At 42.9% G+C, this 22,552-nt stretch overlaps 1 protein-coding gene across 4 annotated transcripts in view; it reads left to right on the top strand.

The window, feature by feature from the left end:
* The window catches only part of GARRE1 (granule associated Rac and RHOG effector 1), a 59,986-nt gene that overhangs the window by 13,776 nt on the left and 23,658 nt on the right, over positions 1 to 22,552 (top strand). For 2 of the 4 annotated variants that reach the window (XM_083370822.1, XM_083370821.1), the window contains one exon: positions 10,089 to 11,374. In XM_083370822.1, coding sequence (XP_083226948.1) covers positions 10,892 to 11,374 — 483 coding nt within the window. In that variant the 5' untranslated portion in view covers positions 10,089 to 10,891. Of the gene's footprint in view, positions 1 to 2,576; positions 2,637 to 6,752; positions 6,776 to 10,088; positions 11,375 to 22,552 lie in introns of those variants that run through there. The other 2 variants (XM_083370823.1, XM_083370824.1) reach the window with 2 other exon arrangements.

Genomic DNA, 22,552 nt, shown 5'->3' with positions numbered 1-22,552 from the left:
TCAGAGAAGAGAGGCAGGAGCCCCAGTGACTTAACAATCAGAGAAAGGAGCTTAGGAATGACCTGCCATAATGGATTAAGCAGTTAAAAGTAGCTGTGGGAAGTTTATACTTGCAAACTTGCAAACTTCTGTTAATGTAGCCTTCCAGGAAACTAGAATTAGCTCATTTGGTCATGTTTGCTATGTGGTTTGCTTGGGAGGGCTGAGAGTTGAGGTCCTGCCTTAAGCACAAAGCCAGCTGGCTGACCTGGGGCCAGTCACTTCCTCTCACCTCTGGGATGGAGGCACTGGCAAACCCTTCTGAGAAACCTTTCCCAAAACACTGCAGTCCAGGCAGTCTTTGAGAATGGGGCACGATTGAATGGAAGAACAAAAAGCTCCTGGCCTATGGACAGTTTCCTTTCATTATCTTTAGTCATCACCATAAATAATTCAACCGGTATGAAGGATTTAAATTGAGAAACTTTGGTTGCTTTAATAAAGGGCCATACAACAAGACCAAAATTGCAGCTATAGCTCTGAAACAATACACATATTGTACATATAAGAGGACCAAAAATATTCGTTTCAGTAGCTCTTAAATCCAACTAATTTGCAACTAATTTCAGAGCTTTAAAATACCAAAATATACTGTATAAAACATATTTTAATGCCAAATTACATTTCATAAGTATATCATCTTTTAGGAGCTGATCTTTAGGAGAATTGTAGTATAGTTCTTAGAAGCAAGGCTGTCCAAATTCATAGAAGAAGGGAGCTTCAACACAAAACTGGCCTGAATTTAAGACAATAGAATAGTAGATAATCTTTCATTTCGATTAAACATCAGTGCTGAAGAGGGGTATGTAATGCTTCCCTTTCTGAAGAAAAAGCAGCACTGGCTGTTACCATTTATTCCTGTCCTGGGAACTAAGCACTGTGGTGGTACAGAAGCAATACAGGAGACTCATTTGGAAAGATTGCTGTTCTGATTTAGCATAAGCAAATTATGCTCTGATCTAAAGGGAAGGAAAATAGGAAATGCATTCTTGTTTCTCCCATGTCGCATGTTCTTTGATAGTGAGACAGATGTCAAAAGAGAAGGTGATACATACAAATTTCCCCATAAGACGTGTCTTCACCAAGATGATTCCAAGTTCTTCTTCATCAAAAGATATTTCCAAGGAAATAATGCATTGTCGCTCAGGAAGGTTTGGGCTTGTTCATGCAGAGACAGTAGTTGAACGTTTATGCATTCAATTTATATGATGTTTGTCTTACTGTCTTGAGTGATTTTGGGTGGCTTGTTATAATATAAAATATACATATAAAAGTATTGAAATTTAATTTACTGGGGTGGACGTTTGTCTCTCTCCATCCATCTCCAGCAGAAGACACCCCCTTTGGGGCCGCAAGGCAACTGGCAGAGCCAATTTTTAAGGCTTTTCCAGATGGTCAGAAGGGTGGAAGTGGATCTCAACTAGGGAGGCAAGAGGTTCCAGAGGGTGGGGGCCACAGCAGAGAAGGCTCCTTGATCCCATTAGCTGAAATGTTGGGCCATTCAGCTGCATCAGTCAGTTCTCTATTGGCATTTGCTTATGGTTCTTAAAGTTCTGCTTTTAAGGGAGGAGGGTGTTCATTTGTACTGCTCTTCCTTTTATTGTATCTGTTAATGTGCAATTTCATTTATCTTCATGAATTCATATTGATTGATTGAATGATTACAGACCATAAAGGTGTTTTTGTTTCCTAGCAACACAGTGAGTTAATGGGTCCAAAGTAAGACAATTTGAGCCTGGTCATTTGTGCCTCAAATGAGAATTCTGGGTCGGATTTGTTTGATGACCCACTGGTTTGTTTTCTTGGCTCTCCATGATCTCAGTATCTTCCACAAAACCAAAGTTCAAAGGCAAACCCTTACTAACTTGCTCCTTCAGAGTCCAACCTTCACTTCCATTGAATGTTACAGGGAATATCATGGCTTATAAAGTTCTGATCTCTACAGATAATCCAGAAGTGGTGACATTTAGTTGGTAGATATTGTGCTGACATGGACAAAGTTGAAACTTGCCTTGTTTCCTGTAATAGGGAAGGTGGACATGTTTAGAGGCGGAATTATGAATGTTCTTGGATAAGCCTTTTTCTTTTCTTTTTTTATTGAAAAGTTTTACAGTACATTTTTTAAAAAACAAAACCCCTCCCAGCCCCCTCCCCTCTCCCCAAACCTCCCCAACTCTTCCCTCCCCTCCCCCTCCCCGACTTCCCAGAGGTAAATACAGGGTATAAAAATACAAACAATGATAGTCGACCATATGCAAACAACAATAAAATATTAAGTTCTATCGCACTTTAACTCTTATTAAAATAACTACAAGTAAGCCTTTTTCATTTAGGACTGATTCCTGTAGTTCAAATAATGTTATAACAGAAATGAAACTGTGTTCCTCTTAACATGACTCAGGATGTGGCCCTTATGAAAACAGGGCTGTCTCCTCATATCGATTTATTTTGGTAAATTTCCTTGGTAAAGGAAACAAAAATGATGTCTTTCCCCCCCAAAATACTTCTTTCTCCTTACTTTTTTTTGGTCACATCTCCAGATCTGAGACAGGATACCTCTGTCGAGCCTGTGAAAGAAGGGAATTGAAGTTTTCCTGGTAGGTAGGGTTTTCCAGTATTCTTACTAAATAGTTAAGAAATATTGAGATTTTTCCTGCTTTGGAGAGATCAGTTAAACTTGCCTAAAGAGGGATATGTGTGAAAAAAAACCACATTGTTTTCTGAAAACTTCCAACTCCTTGCACTGCATGTTACAAAGGAGACTATTTAAATTAACGTTAGCAATAATGAACAACGTAGGCCTTTTTCATATCTATCTTGAATTTATGCGTGTGGCAATGTGACAGAGTAAAATGATGTATTACATTGGCCTTTTTTTGCTTCTTTTGGATTTTCTGTCGCACAGGAAACATAACCGTAAAGTCAGTATGATTAAAATTAGAAAACAATATACCATAATTAAAATTTATTAACAGTTAACATTCAGGAATTTTAACTCCCAGTTAAAACGTGGCAGTTTCTACCATTTTCCTAATCTCTCTCTCTCTCTCTCTCTCCCTCTCTCTCTCTCTCTCTCTCTCTCTGTGTGTGTGTGTTAGTTTAGTTTTTATTTTTATTTAATTTGTATACCGCCCTTCTCCTTGGTAGGGACTCAGGGCAGTTCACAGGGCATATATAAAAAAAAGACAATACAAAAATTAAAAAAAGATTAAACCCATGCCCAGTTAAAAACAGTTATACAAATCTAAAAAGACGAATTAAAACCCAAAATCCCCCGTCAGGCCAGACCAGCCATTTCAAATAGGTGGGTCTTCAGGCCACGACGGAAAGTTCGGCATTCCTTGACTGGCGGCACCCTGAGGAGGCCCTCTCTGTGGGAACGCACAGGGCGGAGGGGAGTTGATGCCGGCAGCAGGTGGTCCCTGAGGTATCCCGGACCCATGCCATGTAAGGACTTAAAGATCGTAACCAAAACCTTGAATCTCACCCGAAAGACAACTGGCAACCAATGCAGCTCGCGGAGCAAAGGTGTAACATGGGAGTACCGGGAAACTCCCAAGACAACTCTCGCGGCCGCATTCTGTACCAGTTGGAGCCTCCGAGTGGTCTTCAAGGGAAGCCCCATGTAGAGAGCATTACAGTAGTCAAGGCGAGAGGTCACGAGCGCATGAGTGACCGTACACAGGGCATCCCGGTTCAGATAGGGTCGCAACTGGCGCACCAGGCGAACCTGGGCGAAAGCCCCCCTAGTCACGGCCACTATATGATCTTCCAGGGTAAGCCGTGAATCTAGGAGGACTCCCAAGTTGCGAGCCCTATCCACGGGGGGTAAGAGCTCACCCCCCATAGAAAGAGATGGAACATTTTGAATGTCCCGGGATGCCGGAATGTACAGCCACTCAGTCTTGTCAGGGTTGAGTTGAAGTCTGTTCCTCCCCATCCAGACCCGAACCGCCTCCAGGCAACGGGACATCACAGCGACGGCATCACTGGGGTGGTTTGGGGTCGAAATAAAAAGTTGGGTATCATCGGCATATTGATGATACCCAACTCCAAAACCACGAATGATCTCACCCAGCGGTTTCATATAGATGTTGAACAGGAGGGGCGAGAGGACCGATCCCTGAGGAACTCCACAAGCGAGAGTCCTAGAGGTCGACCTCTGCCCCCCTGCCAACACGGACTGCGAGCGTCCCAGGAGATAGGAGGAGAACCACTGAAAAACTGTGCCTCCCACTCCCAATCCCCTGAGACGCCGCAGCAAGATACCATGGTTGATGGTATCGAAAGCCGCCGAGAGGTCTAATAGGACTAGGACAGAGGAATATCCCCTATCCCGAGCCCTCCAGAGATCATTCACCAGAGCGACCAATGCCGTCTCCGTGCTGTGCCCGGGCCTGAAACCCGATTGGTAAGGGTCCAGATAATCCGCTTCATCCAGGACCAGAGGGAGCTGATGCGCCACCACACTCTCAACAACCTTCGCAAGAAAGCGAAGGTTGGAGACTGGACAAAAGTTGTTCAATACAGCTGGGTCCAAGGCAGGCTTCTTGAGGAGAGGTCTCACCACCGCCTCCTTCAAGACGGTGGGGAAATAACCCTCACTCAAAGAAGCAGATATAACCGCCTGGAGCCAGCCTCGTGTCCTCTCCCTCGCTGCATAAACCAGCCAGGAAGGGCACGGATCCAATAAACATGTTGTGGAACTCAGCTTCCCCATAATCCTGTCCACTTCATCAGGGGTCACAGAATCAAACTCCTCCCAGATAACATTGACAGGACCGCCCGTGTCCTGATCGCCAGACTCTGCCCAGCTGGAATCCAAACCGGTCCGAATCCGAGCGATTTTATCCGTCAGATGTTGACTAAATTCCTCGGCACGACCCTGCAAGGGATCCTCCCTCACCTCCTCATTAAGAAGTGAGCGAGTCACCCTAAACAAGGCGGCCGGGCGGTTATCTGCGGACGCGATGAGGGTGGAGAAGTAATTACACCTCGCCACCCTCATCGCTGCGAGATAAGACCTAATATAGGTTCTTAACCGCAACCGGTCGGGTTCGGATCGGCTAGACCTCCAGCAGCTCTCTAGGCCCCGTTTCCGACGCTTCATCTCCCGGAGCTCCGCGGAAAACCATGGAGCTCGCTGGGATCTGCGCCGGGTCAGGGGCCGCAAGGGTACAACCCGGTCAAGTGCCTCAGTGGCTGCCCTTTCCCAGGCTTCCACTAAGGCATCCGCCGAGCTGTGAGCAATGGAGGCAGGTGGGGACCCCAGCGCCGCTTGGAATCTATCAGGATCCATTAAGCGTCTGGGGCGGTACCATCTAATTGGCTCCGTGTCCCCACGGCGGGGGGTGGCAAAACGAAAGACCAGCCGCAGGAGATGATGATCGGTCCATGACAGGGGCATAATAAATGGAGAGCCCCCACCAAGATCATCCAACCACCGTCCAGATAAAAAAATCAGGTCAAGGGTGTGGCCTCCCTCATGAGTTGGCTCTGAAATTACTTGCGTCAGGTCCATGGCCGCCATGGAAGCCATGAACTCCCGAGCTAGCTCAGATGAACCTCCCAGGGATGGTAGATTGAAGTCTCCCAAAACTATAAGTTTGGGAAACTCAACCACCAAGCCCGAGAGGATATCGAGCAGCTCGGGCAGGGCTGCCGCTGTGCGACTAGGCGAAATGTACACCAGCAGCAAGCCCAACTGCGCCCCAGGACCAAATCTCATAAAGAGAGACTCACACCCGACTACCTGAGAAACGGTGGTCTCCCACGGACATAAGGTCTCCCTAATGGTAACCGCCACTCCCCCACCCCTACCATGAGCTCGTGGCCGGTGTAGCACCCGGAAGCCTGGTGGGCAGAGGTCAACCAAAGGGACCCCACCCTCTGGGCCCAGCCAAGTCTCCGTGATGCAAGCCAGGTCCGCATGCTCACCCTCAACTAAATCCCTAACGAGGGGAGCTTTGTTAACCACGGACCTGGCATTCAGGTACACCAGCCGGAGCTCAGGAGGCTGCACATCCCCGCTCCCGGGACCTCGGGGAAGAACCAGAGGGTCGGAGCGCCTCACCGCTTGCAAATAGCGGGGACGGCCCTCCCGGTAGCGATACGGCCCCCTGTCTATCCGCCCGCTGCCATTCCCCGTCGTGGGAATTGATAATCCCACGACCCGCTCATGAGCCCCGGCGACAACGCCACCCCGTTCTCCCCCCGTGCTATCAGACCCAAGGCTGGTCTGAACCATGGTAGATCGGCCACCCCCCATAGCCAAACCACCGCTATCTCCCACCCCGCTCCCTAGCCTTATAAAAAATTTGGATAAAAAAATAATCAGAGGCTTTCTAGATTTACATGGATAGCCCCTGCCCCTGCCCAGCCATCTCTCAGAGACCCAAAACTCGGGCCCGTCATCAAGGTCATCAACGTTTAAGGAGGCAGGTCGCACCCAGGAGAGGGGGGCACCCCTGAGGGCGTACAAACGCGTGCTCGTATATTGCCGCATAAGTATAAAAAGTCCAAACAGTCCAGGATAGGCATCCCTTAGTTGTCCATGGGAGGATTGAACATGACAGAAATCTGGATCCCCACCCAACTTCACTGCCACTCAGTTGTGTGTGTGTGTGTGTAGAGTATTCCCTGGCCTGAGAATTACACTGGAGACGGCTGTTAGGCAGCCAAGCACTTGGTGGGCAAGAGGCTCCTTTACCAGTGGACTTCTCTTTATTTCAACTGGGTAGGTTAATAGGAAGTAGAGGTGTTCATTATAAATATGGACCCTGAACTGTTTAGGATTTTAAAGGTCAACACCAGCACTTCAAATTGTGTCTAACAGACAGTTAGTTGGTAAATAGTACAAGTACAACCTGCATTGTATCTGATTCCGAAGTTTGGATACTTTTCAAGACAATTGAGGCCTCATTGCTCAGATTGACACAGGCTGTAACAGACTTGCAAATAAACATCTGCAAGTCTAACCAACTCAGGAAAGATGGCAATTGGCTGATAGTTGTGAAAATAAGCAGCCTTCTACTACAGATCCAGTGAAAATTAAGTTTCAAGAACAGTTCCTAACTGCAGATGTCAAATATGTGGCTCTTGGGCTGCATGTGGCCTTCAACTTTCTGAGGGCATGCAACTGGGAAATATTTAACAAAGTAAAATACAATAAACGGTGATGATATTTTATTTTGGAACAAATAACAGTAAAATTAGTCAGCAGCCATCATAAAACAAGTGTGCTGCTGCCTGCAGTGGGGAGGATTGCTTGGTGCTGCCATTCCTTATGGGTGAGCAAGAGCAGCCCCCCCCCCCAAAGCCAAGTGACTCTGGCTGCAGTTGGGTTGAGGCTGCCAGCTGTGTCTTTTCCCTGGGAGAGCAGGCAAGCAACTCCTTCACCAAAACAGCAGGAATGGCTGTCTCTCATCCTTCCAAAACAGGTTGAAATTTTCTCTTTCCAAAAAGGAAGTATTAATTGATGTCTATTAAATATAAGACATTCACCTGTCTGAGACAGTATAGGTTCTCCTGCTTGGGTTTTGGGCTGCATGTAGTCCGTGGTTGTTAGCATCATAAAATTTTCAGTGTTTAATAAAGTTTAAATCAACTTAGAATACCTTCAGAGCAGAAGGGAAAAAAGGTGAAAACTGAGAGGGGAAATCTTTTCTTTTTCTATTTTACTACAATATTAAATTTGGAAATAAAAGAAATTTAAATGCTTTAGCGGTCCCACAAGTAGACATAGGCTCGTAGGGCTGGATGGGATCTTGGAGGTCTAGTCCAATCGTCTGCCCAAGGCAGGAGTCCTTATTCCATCCTGGACAAATGGTGGTCCAATCTTTTCTTGAAAACTTCCAGCAATGGAACACCAACAACTCCAGAGGCCTGCTGTGCCATTGAGTCATTGCCTCCCTCTGACAAGCTTCCACCCATTGCTTCTTGTCCTGCCCTCAGGTGGAGAATAACTCACCGCCCTCTTCCCTGTGACCACCTCTCTAATGTTAGAAGGCAGCCACTATGTCTCCCCTAGGCCTTTTCTTTGTTAGGCTAAACATAGTTCCCGTAGCTGTTCATTGTACTGACTATCCCACATTGTTCTATCTTACTAAGAAGTAGGTTGTGATCTACTTTGTCAACACTGAAGTAGGTTGTGATCTACTTTGTCAACACGTGTGCTGTATGCAAAGCATTTCATTGATCCAGTAATTTAGCCACTTTATCGAAAAAGCTATAAGATTTGTTTGGCATGATCTGCTTTTAACAAACCCATGCTGGCTTCTAGTAATCACCCTGTTCATTCTAGGCACTCACGAATCTGCTGCTTAATCATCTTTTCCAAGATAGCCCAGTCATATGTCGTGTAGGGCTTTATGGGCGGCAACAAGCATCTTGAACCACACCCAGAATCCTACTAGGAATCAGAGCAGTGGCATTATATGGGCATGAGAGATGCCCAAAACTGCCTGAATTAGATAAGTTGCAGCTTCCAAATGCCCCGTATAGTGTATCTCACTTTGTAATATAGAGCATTTTAGAGTAATCCAAATGGGGGATGATTAAGGTAAGAGTTACTGAGTGAGCTGTGAGTTACTGTGTGTAAGGCTTCCTGGTCCAGAAATGCACGCAGTTGGTGCACAAGCTGAACCTGCGCAAAGGTCTCCATGGCGGCAGCTGCCGTCTGCTCTTAGAGTAGATAAGAGCTATAAATCCAGGAGGAACCCCAAATTACCCATCAACTTCCCTAGACAGAGCTAAGGGTGGAAAAGGCCGCCTCCTCTCGGGACTGAGTGAAGGCTGTAATCCTCCATTAGACTCACCCGGGCCCCAGACAATGAGAAAGGACTGTTTTAATTGGCCCAGAGTGGAAATCTCAAACTGGGAGGAAACCCAGCTTTTGTATTCCCTTCTTTTGTAAGTCAGCTGATATTGATGTTGTTTACTTGTTTATAACTTATAACCCTCTGGGAGTTCCTCTGTATAGTGAGCAAGCTCTAAATATTTTAAATAAAGAAAGAAAAAAACCTCCATAATTTTATAAACATGCACTATACTCAAATCACTTATTTCTAAGTGCTCTTGTTATTTGCACTGACATTGAAGAACAGGAAACTAGTCTTTTTAATACTCTTGGGTTTAACCCTTTGTTTTTTTAATTACTGTTTTTCCTTTCTTTTGACTGTTTCTGATGGGCCTGAGAGCCTGGAATGTGGCATTATGTTTTATGTGTAAGTGGCTTGCATGAACAAGAGACTCTACAGAGAAAGACAGACATTTTTCCAGGACTTATCCTGGATTTAAAAAAAAAATACTGGAGCATAGTTTCTGAGAGCTATACAGATAGTCTTTGATTTACAGCAGTTCATTTAGTGACCATTAGAAGTTACAATGGCATTGAAATAAGTGACCTATGACCATTTTTTATACTTATGACCATTGCAGCATCCCCATTGTCATGTGATCAAAATTTGAAAAGCAAAGTCAATGAGGGGAAGCCAGATTCATTTACCAACTATTACTAACTTAACAACTACAGTAATTCACTTAATAGCTGTGGCAAGAAAGATCATAAAATGGGGCAAAATTCACTTAACAAATGTCTCACTTAGCAACATAAATTTTGGGCTCAGTTGTGGTCATAAGTCTGAGGACTATCTATATATATAAACAGCTGTGTGTTCAAATGTGTCACATAGACAAAATTTTTATCCATCTGGAAGATCGCCAGCATTAGGTTCAGTTAAAGCTAGTGATCTAATTTAAGAAGTGGAAGACATTTCCTTAAAATCTGTCACATTCAAATATCATCTGACTTCTCTCAAGACCAAAAGTATAAACCGAGGAAGTGTTGAATGGCTGATTGGACTGTAAATGACGAAAGACGTGCGATACCTTGAATTGATTTAATTTTTTCAGTTCGGTTTACAAATAAGATACATAAGTTTTTGTGAGGTAGTCTGCTATCCAGATTATGGTCAGACAGGCAGGAATTAAGTTTTTACAATAAAACATATTACTAAACAATAAACTTTTTGCAATTTTTTCCTTGCCAGGAAATGACCTAGAGGCCTTACATTTCTGCGTCCTAAATATTCTACAATCAAGAAAAATGAACCCTGAAAGCACCACTTAGTAATATTAAAAGGAAACTACCTCAGCACCAAGAAGCAAAAGTGGAAAGGTTTGCAATAAAAAGAAAACTTACGATATGAATAAAGTGCAGTAGCAAGGACTCTAGAAAACACATATGCTTTTTTCCAGTATTAAGATGGGATTTGACTGACAGGCTCTGTCAAATCAAGAAGTTATTTTGTCTGCTGATGTTAAGACTCGGTGGTTCTTCAAAAACAGGAATAGTCTGCATTAATCATCACTGTTGAGCGGTGATTTTGCTTTTCCTTTCCTAATACTAACTGAAGGAAATTATAGCAATGGTACTACTTTTTAAACATGAGTTTTCTTCAGTTTAAAACAATATTAACATCAGGTGTCAGAAATGCATTGACAGGAAAACAACAGCAAATGGCTTTTGTGTCTTGTACATTGCAACAACATTTTGGGTGTCCGCTGTAGAACGCTAAGGAGGGAACAGTATTTTAATTACCACCACTTGCTTTTATGGTTATAAATTGCAATTGCAGCAGTGCTGCAATTCAACAGTGAGTTGTATGAGTCAGCAAAATTGCTGCCATTTTCACTACTGACACCTAGTACCTAGATTTTTTTTCCTCAAATGCCTTTTCTGAAAATTATGTGCATACTCTTCTACTACTGCTACGCATAGATGCATTTCCAAGAGAGCAACTCATGAGAATGAATTAATTAAAAAAAAAAACCCTTGGCCAAGTACTTCCTTATGTATTGCTGCAGTGCACAAGAAAGCAAAATGGACTATAAGCGGCGCTTTTTGCTTGGCGGGTCCAAGCAAAAAGGGCAGCAACACCAGCAGTATCAAGTGCCAGAACTAGGCAAGACTCTGGGTGCCTCCTTAGCCCCTTCAGTTCCAACCTCTCCTCTGCTTTCCCTGGCTGCTGCTGGCGGCTGCAGTCACGCGACTCCGGTCGCAGACCTCCAGCAGGGAATCTCCAAATACCTAGATGCACTCAATGTATTTTGTCGTGCAAGCACTTTCCTCACAGACCTTTTCAGCAGTGTATTCCGGAACTCGCACTATTCTAAGGCAGCTATGCAACTGAAGGACGTGCAGGAACATGTCATGGAGGCAGCAAGTCGACTCACAGCAGCAATAAAACCAGAAATTGCAAAAATGCTCATGGAACTTAGTGCTGGAGCAGCCAACTTTAAAGATCAGAAGGAGTTCAGCCTGCAGGACGTTGAGGTAAGTTGCTCCCTTTCTTTAGGCAAGATCCACTAAGAGGTTTTAGGATGGCAGTCAGGGTAGACGTATCTGGCAGAAATCAGTTAGTGAAACACCTGTGCTTCTGCCTTTGGTGTTTTCTTTGGAAGAATAGGGGTTGTAGTACTATGAAATGTTTAATGAATGGGCTGATGCGGTCGTATCTTCCCAAGTACACGTAACTATTTAAAGTACCGCTAATAAAAACAAACATTCATGGGATTATGGATATATGGTAAGTTAGTTTGCTACTGACATCAGAATGAATGCAATTGTTGTTTTTAATTCCCTGGAATCTACTGATCCCTTTTCAGTCCCTACATGTAGGAAATAAAATGCAAAAATTCATCAACATATCCATCTATTACTGCAGTGACAGTTCAAAAAATAATTGCATTATGCCCATTCACTTATAGTGTAGAGTTTGGATGTTTAAAGTAGTAACTGATCCATATGTTTGAATGTGCTACTTCTAGACATTGCCTCTAAGAAGATGCCGCTGATCTAAGATTAAGTTTTGAACCCTTTGAATCTTTTTTGAGGTTTGGTACAATATTCAGAAATAGGGCCCACCAGTAAGGTTTATGATGTGCACTGGATTCCTAAATATCTTACGAAGTTTCCAATTGGCATGGCTCTACTTTATGAATTTAAAAGGTGATAAAATACTTGTTTTCAGGTGTTGTAGAGTTTGATTGTCTCTTCCAGCAGCAATCAGCATATATGGAATAAGAGCCATTCATACTGATAACATGCCTTCTCTTCGGGAATAATAATTAGCTCCCTTGAATTGGTAATGCATATGGTAAAGCACAGTCCTGAAAAGATGGGAGATCCTCTGGATTGCTCCTCTATTTGTGGAGAGAGAGAGAGAGAGAGAGAGAGAGAGAGAGAGAGAGAGAGAGAGAGAGAGAGAGAGATTGATTCAGCTAATTTTGGATGGTGCCATATTTTTTTAGCATCATAGGCTTGCAGAGTAGCTTTTAAAAATAGCTCAGAATACAGAATAACAAGTTATATATAAGGACCTGAGAGGTCTTCTGTTAACCCCCCTGCTTAAGCAGGAGACCCTATGAAATTCCAGACAATCTCTAATCTCTTCTTAAAACCTCTGTGATGGTGTACCTACAACTTCTGGAGGCAAGCCATACCACTGATTGTTCTCACTGACAGGAAATTTCTCCTTGGTTCTAAAATGGATCTCTCCTTGATAAGTTTCCATCTATTACTTCTTGTCCTACCCTTGGGTGCTTTGAAGAATAGGTTGACCCCCTCCTTTCTATGACAGCCCTTCAAATATTAGAAGACTGCTACCATGTCAACCTTAGTTCTCCTCTGCATCAGATCACACATTACCAGTTATGGTAACCATTCATCATTCGCTTTAGCTTCCAGTCATCTTTGTTTCTTTTCTGTAGGAGATGACCAGGCTGAGCCTGAGGGAGGGGTCAAACGCATCATAAGTCACGAGTCCCTGTATGCTCGCAAGAGATCTAGTCCAGCCCAACATGAAGGCCTTCTTAATTCCCACTCATTTCCCTTGACCGTTAGAGCTCAGATTTTTGTAGAGAGCTTAAGCTTGCAATAAATCTTTATACTCATTTGAACTACTTGATTCTCCCAATTTCCCCGCATTTGACATTTCTGCACTCTTTTTTGTATCGTGACCAACACTGGATGCAGTAAGTGTGGACTTACTAAGGCAGTATAAAGCAACAACACTTCACGTGACCTTGATACTATCTGTTGAGGCTACTTATATTGCATTGGCTTTTTGGGCAGCTGTACAACACTGCTTGCTCATATTTAAGTGATTGTCCACTAGGACTCCTAGATCCCTCTCACAGTTAATGCTGTTGAGCCACGTACCATCTGTTCTATACCTGTGCATTTGGGGGTTTTGCCTAAGTATAAAACCTTATACTTTCCTCACCACTGAATTTCATTTTGTTGGTTAGGGGTCAGTGTTCAAGTCTTGTCAAGATCCTTCCAATGTGTTCGCTATTTCCCCCACTTTGTCATCTGCAAATCTGATGCATTCCTCTTCTGTCCCTTCATCCAGATCATTTATGAAGATGTTGAAGATTACTGGGCCTAGAACCTTGGGCTACCTTACTGCATTTTTCCTTCCGTGTAGCTGTAGTTCCATTGAGAACTACATGTTAAGTGTAATTGGTCAGCTAGCTATGAATCCATCTGGTGGTGATGCTGTCTATTCCACATTTTTCTATATTATCAAGAAGTAGGCTGTGGTCTAGTTTGTCATATGCCTTACTGAAGTCCAAGTATACTATGTCAGAGCGTTTTGTTGGTCCACTAATTTCATCACTTTGTCAAAAATTGCAATAAGGTTTGTCTGGAATGATCAGAACCTACAGCTTGTACATAATGCAATCATGAGCAAATTTACTAAAATCTTTCATTCAGATTGTTAAGATATAAACAGAATTGCTTGCTTCCAACTCTTAAAGCATTGAATATCTTAGGATACAGATTATTTAATAAGCATATTTTTCTACATTAACATTTTTTTCAACAGAGCAATAGGTTCTCTTTGCCTTCCTCATTGTCGCAAGATAATTCCTAATAAAGGCTCTTATCTGCTCTTGTTCAGCTGCTTTGTTTTTCCCCAGGAATGTTTTTGGCATTTATTGCATTTCTTCATCTTTTGGAGTTCCTTGGTAAGCCATGATTCTTTACAAAATTTGTGGCTGTTGAGACTCAGTGGGGGTGCAGTCTGGTCCAAGGCTCCTGCCGCATGCTCATTCTAAGCTATAGCAAGAGCTTTGGAAAATAGCCCAGGCTTCCTCTGAAATTCCATAGGGTCCAACAGACCCAACCACATAGGGTCAACCCCAATCAGTCTTGGAGTGGGCTGATCAAACAGAGATACCTCCCTTTAATTAGGAACAGTCATGACAGTGAACTAATACTAACATTCCTAAACTCCAAATCACAACACCACAGACCCAAGACAAAAACAGACCCAATGTGTGACCTCTCTGCCCCCCCCCCATGTGAGTCAGGCCCCGAGTGTCCGTGACCCTCAAAGTTTTTCAGCAAAGTGACCTTCTGTCCATTTGTCTTGGAAAAAGACTGTACATTCCATTTAGTCATGTATCAAGAGCTGACAACACACCTCTTCATCCTATACTTAGGCCAGGGGTGTCAAACTCAATTTCATTGAGGGCCGCATCAGCATTGCGGTTGCCCTCAGGGGGCCGGGTGGGTATGGCCAGGGTGGGTGTGGCCTACTGGGTGGGCATGGCTAGAGTGCGTATGGCCTACTGGGTGGGCGTGGCCAGCTCTACATCGTTCGCATCAAGGGTGCCTATGGGGGCCTGGGCAGGAGTGGGACAGATCTGGGGGTCTCTGGCAGGAGGAGGGTCTCTGGGCCAGGGCCAAGGCAGTGGGGGCCGTTCCCTCACTGTTTCCAGGATGGCTTCGCGGGCCGCATGAAACCACTTCACGGGCCGGATCCGGCCCCCGGGCCTTGTGTTTGACATGTCTGACTTAGGCCTTTGATTTTTTTCCACACTCAAATGAAGATCGTGTATTTCCCTTATTCTAATCATCTTATTGGTTATAGCCTATTTTTTTCAGCTTCTCAATAGCTTACTGATGTATGTGTATATGATCCCCAAGCTTAATACGTATCATCTGCAAATTTGAAGATCATATTTTTGACTGTGCTATTCAAAATATTTATAATTTATAAATATCATAGAGCTTCCGTTTGACACTTCCCACTAGGTTAATACAGATATACTAATCATTGATTTGTTTGATACAGTTGTTCAACCAACTTTTTTCAGTCTAATGGTAGTGGAGTCCACGGCACACAGTTTGCCATCTTCTGTATGAGTTTTTCAGTAGAATTTTGTCAGAAGGTTTGCTTATGTTAAAGTACATATCATTCTTTGGCATTCATCTCTCTCTCTCTCTCTCTCTCTCTCTCTCTCTCTCTTTCTCATTAAAAACAATAACTGTGAGAGGGACCTTGGAGTCCTAGTGTAGGATCACTTAACCATGAGCCAGCAGTGTGCAGCCGCCACCAAAAAAGCTAATACAATCCTGGGGTGCATAAACAGAGGCATAGAATCAAGACCACGTGATTTTACAAAGTAGACCACAACCTGCTACTTAGTAAGCTAGAAAAAAGTGGGATAGACAACACCACCAGATGGATCTATAGCTGGCTGACAAACCATATCAGCGAGTAGTCCTCACTGGCACCACATCCACATGGAGAGAAGTAAGCAATGGGGTACCACAAGGCTCCGTCTTAGGCCCAGTACTCTTCAATAACTTCATCAATGACTTAGATGAGGGAATTGAAGGGGAGCTCACAAATTTGCAGATGACACCAACCAGCAGGAATAGTTAACACCTCAGAAGACAAGTTCAGGATCCAAAAAGATCTTGACAAACTTGAACAGTGGGCCCTTTCCAACAAAATTAGTTTCAATGTGGAGAAAAGAAAACTTTTACATTTAGGCAGGAAAAATCAAAGTTGCAAGTACAGATTGGGCGAGACCTAGCTCAAAAACAGCAACTGAGAGAGGGACCTTGGAGTCCTAGTGGACGATCACTTAACCACGAGCCAGCAGTGCAGCAGCAGCTGAAAAAGCTAATACAATCCTGGGTTGTATAAATAGAGGCATAGAATCAAGATCATGCAAAGTATTAGTACCGCTTTATAAAACCCTAGTAAGACCACACCTGGAATATGCAACCAATTTTGGTCACCATATCACAAAAAAGATGTTGAGAGTTTGGAAAAATTCAGAGAAGAGCAACTAAGATGATCAAAGGCCTGGAGACTAAAACATACGAAGAACGGCTGCAAGACTTGGGTTTGGCTAGTCTAAAGAAAAGAAGAAATAGAGGAAACATAATAGCAGTATTCCAGTTTTTGAGGGGCTGCCACAAAGAAGGGGTCATGTTATTCACCAAAGCACCAGAGAAACAATGGTTGGAAACTGATCAAGGAGAGAAGCAACCTGGAATTAAGGAGAAACTTCCTGACAATGAAGACAATTAACCAGTGGAACAGCTTGCCTCCAGAAATTGCGGGGGCTCCATCACTGGAGATTGTTAAGAAGAGGCTAGACAGTCTCTTGTCTGAGATGGTATAGGTCCTCCTGCTTGAGCAGGGGCTGGACTAGAAGACCTCCAAGGTCCCTTCCAGATTTCTATTTCTATTTCTATTTCTATTTCTATTCTATTCTATTCTATTCTATTCTATTCTATTCTATTCTATTCTATTCTATTCTATTCTAATAAATCAAGTATATCCTTTATTAGCAAGAACAAATAGAGCCTAAATGCATGGTAAAATTCTATATTGCAGCTTAGTCTATCAAATGACTTTACAACAATTGGGTTAGTGGTGAGTTATTTGGGCCCTATGCATGCCAGCATATTTTTATGTTGATGCTTTGCTTTGCTATCTTATTCTGGCCTGGTCAGAAGATTTACACCGACTTCGTTTTAAGTTGAACATAGTAGTAAAGGATCTAGTTACTTTTTTGGTTTTACAATTATTATTGTAATTCAGATGACATCTGTGGAGAAAGCAAGAAGAATACCAACAGATTATCTTGAGGACATGATTTAAAAATACTGTTGCAAGGAGGTTTTTGATAAGAATCAATTTTTTCTTGCATAAACAGCAAGTTTATGCTGCTCCATCTTAGTGATGTCTTTGTCAGCAGGGGTCTGCAACCTGAAACAGTGAAAGAGCCACTTGGAACTGGTTCCCTCACAAAAGGAAAAACTGGGAGCCGCAAAAAATGTGTGCGCATGCGCTGAACAGGGTTTGACTGAAGAGTGGAGCCAAGGCAAGATATGCACCTACCCTGCATATTTGAATTGATTGGTTGAACTTTTTTAGTCCCACTTTTTTTTTTTTGGACTGCACATGGCAGAGGACTGGGAGCCGCAGGAGATGGCTGAAAGAGCCGCATGTGGCTCCACAGGTTGCAGACCTGTGGTCTATACTGTCAATAGCTTTCTGCACATCTTCTTAAGCTACTTGTTGCTTCATGTCCTCTGTTTTTGTAAGAGATACCCCTGGTAAAACTATTTCTTGTTCTAAATTTGCAAAACTCTCCTGTGCAACTGGTACGATTAGCTAAATTTTCTGCATTCTTGTTCTCTACATCCATCCCAACAGTTTGCCTTGGGCATTTCTGTACTAAGTAAAAATGACAGGTGTCACTTTATTTTTATTGCATAGTGGCTATTGCTGATATCACATGTGTGATATCCATTTGCATTAGGGAATACACAGAAGTGCATTTTTCTTTTAGCATAATGCTAAATATACTCATCATTTATAATTTGGGATGTGTAAGTATACATGAATGAAGTTACATTGGAATATGTCTCCCTTTATTGAAGATAGCCTTGATTATTCTCTGTGTGTTCCTGAGTTTATGTGTAAGATGATTAAAATATTATTTCTAGTCTTCAGAGCTGTTAAGCTTCAATGGTGTTTATAGTGAGGATTGCAAGCTGTATGTACTTTATACATAAAGTAATTTAGGTGTTTAGGTTAAACACTCTGATGGTAGTAAAATCTGTACAACAGTCTACATACAGAAGCTACAGTGTATCCATCTTGGGAGGTTTTTAAGAAAAGGCTGGACAGCCTCTCTTAAGGATGATTTAGCAGGCTTTCTGGCATAATTTAACAGAATAAGAAAAGACAGTGGTTCTTGACTTATGACAGTAATGGAGCCTGCCTATTACTGTCGGAAGCCAAGTTATATGTTAAGGGAAATGCATAATTAAGGTCCTCCCCATCCCTGCTTTCTCCAGTGCATTCTTTAAACGAATGCATAAATCGTTAGGTTGAGCACAAAGTGGCTTGGGTGGGGAGACGGTGGGAGGCCTAGTGCAGGCAGATGTGCACCCCCACTTTCTGAGATATCGCATGCTCTGCTTCCTGCCCCTTGGGTTCCCCAAAGTCCTATGGGCCTCTTCCGTACCCCACCCTGTCACAATCGCACACTTACCTTTTGAAGATATCCAGAGCCCGGGAAGTTGGAGCAGAGAAGGCCGCTCTGCTGCTGGGCCATGTGGCACAATCCAGGAGAAGAAACCCTGCTGCTTTTGCTCCCCTTGCAAAAGGGGCAGCAGCGTTGGGGAGGAGCGGATGGCGAAGGGCGTAAAAGCAGCAGCGTTTCTCACGGCTGGCGCTGGGGAAGACAGGCTTGCCAGGGGAGCAAAAGCAGCAGGATTTCTTCTGGATTGTGTCACATGGCCCAGCAATCGCCCAGCGAGGGAGTGGCCTTCCCTACACTGACTTCCTAAGCTCTGGATATCTTCAAAAAGTAAGTGAGCAAATGGTGATTGGGGTGTGTGTGTGTGGAACCTGGTGGGGTGGCAAAGCAGGCCAGTGCTTTTGGGGACCTGGTGGGTCAAGTAGGTGGGTGAGTGCTGTAGCATCTCTGTGGTCGGTCGTAAGGGTGAATGACTGCGGGGTTGCTGCTGGGATTGTAAGTGAAACAGGTACATATGTAGCTTTTGGGCAGGGTGTTGTAGCTTCAAATATTTGTTAAATAGCCTGTTGTACCTCGAGAACTATCTGCAACAGTCACTTTGAAGGCAGTAAGGTTTGTCTGGCATGATCTGTTTTTTTAACAAACCCAATAATAGTTTTTCTTGTTTCTAGGTGTTTGCAGAACTGTTGCTTAATTATCTTTTCCAGGGTCTTCCCATGTCTTGATGTCAGGCTGTTTTGAAAATTGGAATCAAACCAGCTCTTTTCCAGTCGTCTGGTCCAGACTCTTTCAGCCAGCCTCTTTGAGAGTGAAAGAGCTGCTTGGTGGAGGGATTCCATCCCATGTGGGATGAAATCAATTTGGTAGGCAGCCCTTTTGCTCTTAAAGAGGCTGGCTGAAAAAGTCTGTACCAAAATCCAAGCAGTATTTTGGCATAGAGCAGGCATGTCAAACTCGATACGTCGCGCGACGTATCGGAGCTTTTTCCCCATTGCCAGCAATGGGGTGGGCACGGTTTTGTCGTGATGCGTCCAGCCCATGGGCTGGCAGTTTGACACCCCTGGCATAGAGTGTTTGTTTGCACCATGCAGTGTTTGCAGCTGTCCCCCAGAAACAAGAGGACTCCTGGCTCCAAACACCTCATGCTGCAAACAAACATGCTTGGATTTTGGTACTCATCTTTTTTCAGCCATCCCCAGGAACCAGAGGGAGTCATCTTGGCATCGGAAAGCCAGCAGAGAAGCTTGCAAACTTCTCTGCTGGCTTCCTCATTGACGTTCCAAGGAAGCTGGCTGGGAAATTGCAAATGGTGATCACATGATTGTAGGGCTTAAGTGTAAAAACTGCAAATCCTAAGTTTGGAAGCATGTTGTCTCTGTTCAGCACCATCATTATTTCAGACGGTTGTTAAGCAAGGATGATCAGTAGTTTGGTGATTCTGTGCAGAATATTGGTATATGAACAGAAAATACGGTAGTTTGGTATTACTTGGAAGAGACCCTAAAAGCTTTCAGGCCTGCCTAGCATATAGCAGGGGTAGGCAACCTCGGCTCTTTTATGACTCATGGACTTCAACTCCCAGAATTCCTGAGTCAGCTATGCTTCAAACTCTGGGAGTTGAAGTCCATGAGTGATAAAAGAGCCGAGGTTGCCTAACCCTGGCATATACAGTGTTATAGGAAAGAGTAGCTTTGTGTTCCTCATTAATTTGACCTGTAGATGGTATCACATTCTACATTATTGCTGTTCATATGTTTCTGTGGAGTAGAAATAGAGGTTGCATTCCCTGTCTTTAACCTGCCTTATGACAGCTTCATTTAACTTTTATGTTATTGATTGTGTTTATTTTTTCCTTTTCATTCAAGAAACCCAAGGTGATGTATGTGCTCATGATTGTATCCCTCACATTGCATCAGAATGAAAGATGAACTTTTTCTGAGCCATTGTCAAGGACTATTGCCAAATCATACTGCTGGTGTGCTAGTCAGAAGAATTAAAACAATTTCCAAAAATCATGTTGTCCCTTTAAGCTACTGCAGTTTATGGAGAGAAGTATGGGGTGCGAATTAACTTAAACTTTTGTTGCAGGCTTTAGAAATGTATCATCTGGAGCTTGTAAAAATGCAGAAGACTGTCATCAAGTAGTACAAATTAGGGATATTCATATACCAACTTGCATTGACACTTTTAACTTCTGCTTGGAATCTCATTCAGAATTGCATCCTTAATATACACTTGTTTCATGGCTATTATCTCTTGCAAGCTCCTTAGAAGCTACTCTGAAGCAAAACTGCAACAGACACCCAACCATTTACCACGGCTTGTCCGTGGTATAAATGTATTTAAGAATTTTCATATAATAAAAGATTAATCAAAAGAAAAAAAGTGCCAGAAAAGAAAAGTGGAAGTTAAGAAATGTATTACTTCCAACCTTTTTTTAACAGATAATTACAATTTTTTGTACCCCCCCGCTTAAATATTTTTCACATCTCCATATCTCCTCATTTAGTCCGAATCTTTATCAATCTTCAAATCCAACAATTCATTTTTTCTTTATTCAGCAAAAAAAAATCATATAAGTTTTCCATCTTTCAAAAAACGTTTTTGTTCTTTGATCTCTCACTAAACAGAGAACATTAACATCTGTATGAAAAGTTTCATCATTTCTGCAAATTCTGACATTTTCACAATCTCCTCCTCCACTGTGGGAATTTCATTATTCTCCCATTGTTGTGTGCATACAATAAATCTTGCTGCAGTTACCATACAGAGTATCAGCCTGCCATGAGTTTTTTTCCAATTCCTTGTCCATAAGTCCCAATAAAAGTTCTTTTAAGATCCTTCGCATTATTCTATATCCAAAATTTCATAGCTTTCTCACATGTCCACGTGCATTCTGATGAGCTTATGTTCCATCCTTATTCAGATGCTTAGCAACTGCCATGTGCCCACTCATCCAAGGTCACACTGGGTTGTGAAAATTGAGGGGAAAAATGTCATCCCTTCCACTTACAATCTGTGCAAAACTTTTATTCAAGTGATGATGATTTGTGCACATAGATGACCTTTTAACACAAACCACTCACATTTTCTTGCATCTCAGTCTGCAACATTTTGAAGGAAAACCACTATTTTAAATGGATATAGAGTTGTATGTTCTGAAATTTTGTAAGTGAAGTTGGCTGTGTTGACAGCCTGTTCTGTAGTGTCAACTTTTTATTTATCATAGCAGTATGGAGCTGCATAGTAAATACCTTATTTTAAGTTAAATGAATTGGATTCAAAACCAATAGTTTTGTTTCTTTAAGAGGTTTTGTAAAGCCCCTAAGTGGTGCAATTCTTTTTTTGTGCTTTCTTGTCGAATACTTAAAATAATGAAACTTCACAGAGAAGTCAGTCAGCATACCTAAGCTGTTAGGTTAAAACTTTGTGGGAAGAAAGGAAATGATTGAATTGTAATGGAATGTCAGAGGAGACTGGAGGAGCGAGCCGCTACTATAAGTAGTCCTACTCAAGTAGATTTATTTAGGTTCAACCATTTCTGACCCATTCTTGTTAATAAATAAATAAATGAAGCAAGGGGAAAAGTTAATAAGACCATATGTGCTTCGGTCTGTGAAGCGCTTTTGATTATCGTTCTTTTTTTTAATCATAGAATCTTCAAAATACCGGCATCAGTTAATTTGATAAAAATACGCTTCAGTCAAATAACCTTCCTGGCATGCTCTTTTCCAGATTCCACTGGCAATAATATCACATATAAAATACAAGGGGTTTTATAAGTTTTCCGCAGAGTGATTGATTTAGGTACATTCCCAATTCCAGATCAACTCTGGGTGGCTCAGTATGAGAACGAACAAAAATATAGAATCTTAAGTAGGAAATGTTAGATAAGATTGTGAATCCAGGCAGCAACACAGAAGCCTATTAACACACTCATGCTGCAAGGGGTTGCTGTCACCCTAGGTCAGAGCCTGAGCGAACAGCCAGGTCTTTAAATCCACAAGAGCACCAGCATAGTGGGAGCCCTTCAGATTTCAGGGGGGACCTCATTCCAGAAGAGACTAAGAAGGTCTAAAGTTCACACAGATAGCACTGCTTGATCAAAGGAACCCAAAGCATACCGATTCTACCAGATTGAACCATCTGG

The sequence above is a fragment of the Vipera ursinii genome (genome assembly GCF_947247035.1).
Source record: "Vipera ursinii genome assembly, chromosome: 10".
In the NCBI taxonomy this organism is placed as follows: Eukaryota; Metazoa; Chordata; class Lepidosauria; order Squamata; family Viperidae; genus Vipera; species Vipera ursinii.
Note: the sequence above shows the minus strand (reverse complement) of the source record. Positions and strands in the feature narration are given on the sequence as shown.